The sequence below is a fragment of the Malaya genurostris genome, chromosome 1, assembly GCF_030247185.1.
Source record: "Malaya genurostris strain Urasoe2022 chromosome 1, Malgen_1.1, whole genome shotgun sequence".
NCBI classification, from domain to species: Eukaryota; Metazoa; Arthropoda; class Insecta; order Diptera; family Culicidae; genus Malaya; species Malaya genurostris.
In genome coordinates this window covers 74,370,757-74,376,756 of record NC_080570.1, presented here as the reverse complement: position 1 = coordinate 74,376,756, position 6,000 = coordinate 74,370,757, and the positions used below count along the sequence as shown (strand labels likewise).

At 36.6% G+C, this 6,000-nt stretch overlaps 1 protein-coding gene across 1 annotated transcript in view; it reads left to right on the top strand.

Moving 5' to 3' along the window:
- Nucleotides 1-3,419: 3,419 nt before the first annotated feature.
- The window catches only part of LOC131440498 (protein hedgehog), a 34,102-nt gene continuing 31,521 nt past the window's right edge, over nt 3,420-6,000 (top strand). The window contains exon 1 of the mRNA XM_058611818.1: nt 3,420-4,398. Within this exon, the coding sequence (XP_058467801.1) occupies nt 4,045-4,398 (354 nt within the window). The 5' untranslated portion in view covers nt 3,420-4,044. The remainder of the gene's footprint in view (nt 4,399-6,000) is intronic.

The following is a 6,000-nucleotide window of genomic DNA, read 5'->3' as shown; positions in this document are numbered from 1 at the left end:
GGGATTATATAACCTTTCTATATGATAAAGGCAAAAAAAATCATTTTTAATGGAATACACAATTACCTATAACATACTTTTTTTTTGTTTTTTGATTATAGAGGTTTTAACCTTAAGGTTATTCGCCTCTTCGGACCAGAAAAACTTTCTGACCCTATGTGCGGGGCTGGGAATCGAACCCAGGCGGGCTGCGTGAAAGGTATTGACTTACCCATCACGTTATGCCCGTCCCCCCATATAACATACTTAAACCACAAGCAATTTATTGCTTTCATTTTGTAAAAGCATTTATGTTTTTTTCATTATTACTTTATTCAATTTCTATAAACAATTGATTATTTGTCATAAAAAATCATTACGTCTGCTTACCGGATTATGTTGATCCGCGAGGTGGCATTAGCAGTGAACATAATCTGCTAATGCACTGATGAGCTAAATACGAAACGTAAAACAATCAAAACAGTCATGTGCACTTCTGCACATACCGGTACCCACGAGGTACCAAAACCTAAATTAATAAAACATCATGTTTGTCATGTTTTGAGAAATCGGGAAAAAATATCATAATACTAAGAAAAATTGTAGAATCTTATTACATTGAAAAATTTGCAACGAACAATGACGCAAAGATTAACTCGCAACATGGAGATATCACATACGCTGGGTGTTGCTGAGCTCGTGAACTATTAAAAAAGTGAAAATAAAGACACTCAATTTTCTCGGAGACAGCTGAACCGATTTTAACAAACATCGTTTCAAATGAAAGGACTGGAATTCTCATACATAACACATGGATCAATAAGTCCAGAGACTAACAATGGAAACAACATTTTTTTTGCAAAATTGTTTTTTATTCATCAACATAATCACCTTTTAGGGTGATACAATGGTTCCAACGTGTTTCCAATTTTTCAATACCATGTTTATAAAAAAATTTATCTTTCGCTTCAAAATAAGCTTCAGTTTCAGCGATGACCTCCTCATTTGAGCCAAATCTTTTTCCCTGGAGTATTTTTTTTAAGATCAGCAAAGAGCCAGTAGTCACTGGGGGCTAAATCTGGCGAGTATAGGGGGTGGGGAAGCAGATCAAAGCCCAATTCGTTCAATTTCGCCATTGTTTTCATTGTTTTAATCATTGCTGTTTTTGTTCTATCGTAAGCAATCGCGGCATCCACTTGGAAAAAACCTTTTTCATACTCAATTTTTCATGAAGGATAGTAAATACACTCCCATATGAAATCTGTGTCATCTCAGCAATCTCACGGATCTTCACTTTACGATCTTTCATTATAATTTTTGTCACTTCACTCACATTTTCCGGTGTAACGGCTTCCACAGGTCTACCCGAGCGTTCCGCGTCATTTGTGTCGGCACGACCACGTTTAAACTCGGCGAACCACCGACAAATCGTTGCTTTTGATGGACAAGAGTCCGGATAACATTTTTCAATCCATTGTTTCACTTGCACGGTGTTTTTACCCATTAAAAAACAATGTTTCATCAAAACACGAAATTCGGTTTTTGCCATTTTTTAAACAAACTTCAAAACGACTTTACTCCAACCTCGATAACTCAGCTGTTTCTGGTCGGATAGACTTAAAATTTTGACCCGTTTCAAGCAAAGGTTAGTACTCTAGAAAGACGTGGTTACTGGTTTACTACGAGCGCCATTTCTGCTTTAGTCTCGGGACTTATTGATCCATGTGTTAGTTCCCAAATTTGATTTGGATCCCACAGGCCTTTCCAGAAATACAAGGTGATAAGGACCAAAAAAATGTTAGAAGCTTTTTTCTATGATGACTCAACTGATTTTTACTATCTGAGAGGTACTATAAAAATATTATGATTTTTATTCAAATCCAACTTCTAACTTTTTTTCAAAAGTAACCATGTAATAAGTAACGATTTTTTTTAAATTGGGTAATAAATTTCTCTAGTTTGCAGGTCAAGATAGTCCATGGTCTCATATCAGATTTTCATAAAATCGAACTCAAATTAACCGGTCTGATAGTATCATAAAGATATCCAAGTCCGAATTTTCAGAATTTCAAGCAGTTATACAAATTCGTAAAATATCTTCTAAGTTGTGCTCGCAAGTTTTTGGCCATAGGAACTGTTTTCAGTAATACTGGAACTCATTTATTTCAAACCGCCATTTAAATCGAGGGTGCAAACAATTATAGAAATTCTTTTAAATTGGGCTTAAAATTTGTTTTAGTTTGTAGTTCACATTATCTGATGGTTTATTGATCCGAATTTCACTATCCCAGTATCCAGTTTTCTGTTCCGGAAATAGTGGTCAAACTCTTTAAAATGGAGCTCACTCACTTATTCACCAACTTAATTCAAGTGTAGTATTTGAATTTTGTAGTATTATGCAAAGCAGTCTTCCATACTGGGGTCTAAATATTTTAAATTTGTAATATTTTGTTTCATTTTGCTGGAATATATAGGAGATAATGAATGATATAAGAAAGACATCATTACACAACTAGGTTGATCAAACCAGTTTATTTTTAATTAAATTTAAACTCTTCTTCTCTTTTAATTAATGTATCAATATTACGCTATATTATATTCAATACTTTGTTCATGTTTCTTTCGAGATACCAAACTTAAGAATGCTTCCCACAACGTTTGGTAAATTTATTTTCTTGAGGTCAGTCAGAAATATTATTTTACTATTAGAGAAACAGAACAATTTAATGTGATTATTATAATTTAAAAACATTACTCGTATGAAGCGTTGCCCTGCAATTCTCCGTACAATAGTAATCCCAGCGATTAACCCTTAAATGCATACTATCAGAGAGTTAGATCATATTTGTAAAGAGAATTGGTGTGATGGCAAAAACATAGTTCATGCTTTCGAGGCTTAATGATTAAGATCACAAAAACGAATCAATGCGTTACAAATGATCACCAAGCTATATTATGTACATGCCGTCATCATCATCCAACGAAGAAATCATCATTATCGTTGTACCTATGACCAACGAGAACATTGATTTCCAAGCGATCCTTTAAAAGCTCACCAGCGCATTCAAGGTACATCGCACTCTCCCTCTGTAGGACATATCCGAAGGAAACCGCTGAGCCTATGCCCCTTCACTGACTATCGCATTGCTTTCCGGGTAATTCCGCCTCTCTTTCATGCCCTCTCCTATCAGTGGCGAGACGAACGGTACGGCCACTCTCACCAAAACCCCGAAATGGCACCGTCTCTCATACCTCCTGAGCTTAAGCTTGAATGTAGCTACGCAAAACCCATCGCTCAGTGTGTGTGTAATCCAAAAGCTCTTCACATTTCTTTCTATACTCTCTGGGTTTTCCACTACGGGTGGATCGGTTACTTGTGCGAGACGACGGCGCGTTTTCGTGTATAGATGTTGTCCTCTTCCACCCCGAAAGGCAACACAACAGAGAGAGTACGGATACGAAAATTTTCAACCGTGCATCTACTTAGTTCTAATTTAGTGCTAGTCGAAATACCATCTCTCCTCTCTTCAAGGAGTGGGTCAAGCGAAAATCAGTAAACGATACGAGTATTGCGCGACTCCAAAACCATAAACTCGCCGCAAGGATAATGCGCTTAAGTAACGTTAATGGCAGAAGCACGATTGATATCACATAATAATACGAGTGAAATTTGAACTGAGCAAATGGTAATATTTCGTTATAGTGATGGATTCTAACCGAAAGTGAAGGGTTTCAATTCAGTTGACCCAAGGTAGGAGTGCATCAAATTAATTTGTTATAATGTTAACGGAATACGTTGATTGCGCAAGACGAGAATGTTAGTTTCACTGTTTGAGATTGTGTACGATTATATCCGCTGACAAGTGGTTGAGTAAATATATTCCCAGTTCTACATATTGTATGCAGTTTCAATAGAAAAAGCAACGGTGACAAGTGTTTGGCGAAAAAAGTGTTTATTTACTACAACGGTGAGGTGATTACTCAAGTGTTTTGTGAGGCTCGCCCCAGCCAAAGAAAAGAGAGATCATAAATTCCACATTATCCATACTCAAGTGTTCCGATAAAATGTTACACCTAAATAAATCTAGTACTAGTACGTATTGCCAAAGGAACTGTTTCAACGGCAGAAGGAAATTTTTCACAATGCTATTAATCTTTCTGCTATACATGGTGTCCCAGGTGCAATCCTGTGGACCAGGTCGCGGTATTGGAGGTCCACGAAGAACCCGCAAATTGTTACCGTTGGTGTTCAAGCAGCATGTACCGAATGTTAGTGAAAATTCACTCGGTGCATCAGGGATGCAAGAAGGATCAATTTCTCGAAACGATACCAAGTTTCGCAATTTGGAAACCAACTACAATAAAGATATTATCTTCAAAGATGAAGAAGGCACCGGTGCCGATCGTGTTATGACCCAGGTAAGTCCGATAGAGTTCAACCGATGAAACGATTATAAAAGAAGCTTATCGGGCTCAACGGAAAGCGTTACGTTGCAATATCGCGAAATGTTGATAAAAGTCACTTTCTAGATAAGCTAGCGCACGATTCCGGAATGTAGCGAACAAATAGACGTGAGGCATACACAGACGGCTCGCGATAAAAATTCGATTTATTTGAAGGTTGTACATCAATCAATGCGGTTAAGTATTTCACGTATTCGCCCTGAGTGATTGAGTTGAATATTTAGACCTGGTGTGGAGATTGTGTTTGAAAGCCTTGGTGAAACCAACCAACATTTTATATAACCAAGTGACGCTAGAATTCAACATCATATCGGTAGCGCACGTAAAAAATAGGACTGATTCAAACCTGTGCATCTACTTTCAAAGACTATTAGACTTGGTAGGCTATTGGAGTTCGTAAAAACCGTTTATTGCAGGAGAAAGTTACTGTACAACTTGCTTCTTACAAACTGTGTTTAAATGAGTATCCATAAATAATACTAATTACACTCAAGCATTGTCTTAGACAAGGTCGCACGTGTCTGTTTCACCCTCCATATTATATACGACATTGAAGGATTTCAAAATAAGTAGCAATTATATGATCCTATCCTTGGAAAAGGTACAAACGAAAAAAAAAGAATCAAGGGCAAATTCGACCAGAAAGTGTCTCCGACTTCTGTTTATGGCTTTATGACATTTACGGAACTGCAACAAAATTTTCAGTTTGTTTCGATAACATATCAATAAAACAGTGAGACCAGTCAAAACAAATAAACTAGTAAAGCTCATACAAAATTGGAAAACGGCAAGCGCGGATTTGTGTAGAGGGAATTCAAATACTGTAAAGTTGATTACGATAACCATTTTTGTCCCATGATAATTGTTTAAGACTCTTATCGTTTCGACGTTTATTGTTGTTCTTTTTAGATTACTGGGTTCAATCATACGCTTGCAAATAGATTTCTACACATAGCTAAAAATACATGTGTAGTATTAAACAGCTCATTCATTGAAATTGAAATTCATCAAATCACAAAAGTTTTTTGCTCGTTGTCGCAACAAAGTTTTCACCAGTGTCGTAACACTGTTACTATGACAGTGTCTATTTATTTAAATTGCTGTAACAGTAACCACAATAATATACTAACATGACCAATTATCAAAAACACTAATAAATCGGGGATCAACCGCCTAGTTCTATACATTGCGGTTATTCTACACATTAGCTTTCAAGTCGTCGATAACAACCGTAAACTGTGATCCGTCCGTACTGATGTAGCTCCCCGGATGAAGTCATCATTCATCTAAAGTCATAAATATTTCCTTTGTCGTGAATTATAGGAATAAAAAAAATCTTGTGTTGTTACCACAAATTATGTTGTTTGAACTACGAACAATTCCACAAATGGGTAACACATCATCAAATCTTACCTAATCCGATTTGGATGAAACATTGCACATGCCTTCTGCATGGGAAGCCATCAACTTGGAACAGATGGGGGTCAATTCGGAACAAGATTGACATTCGAAAAAGGCGGATATATTTTTTTTGTTTTAACATACTTTTTCATCGAG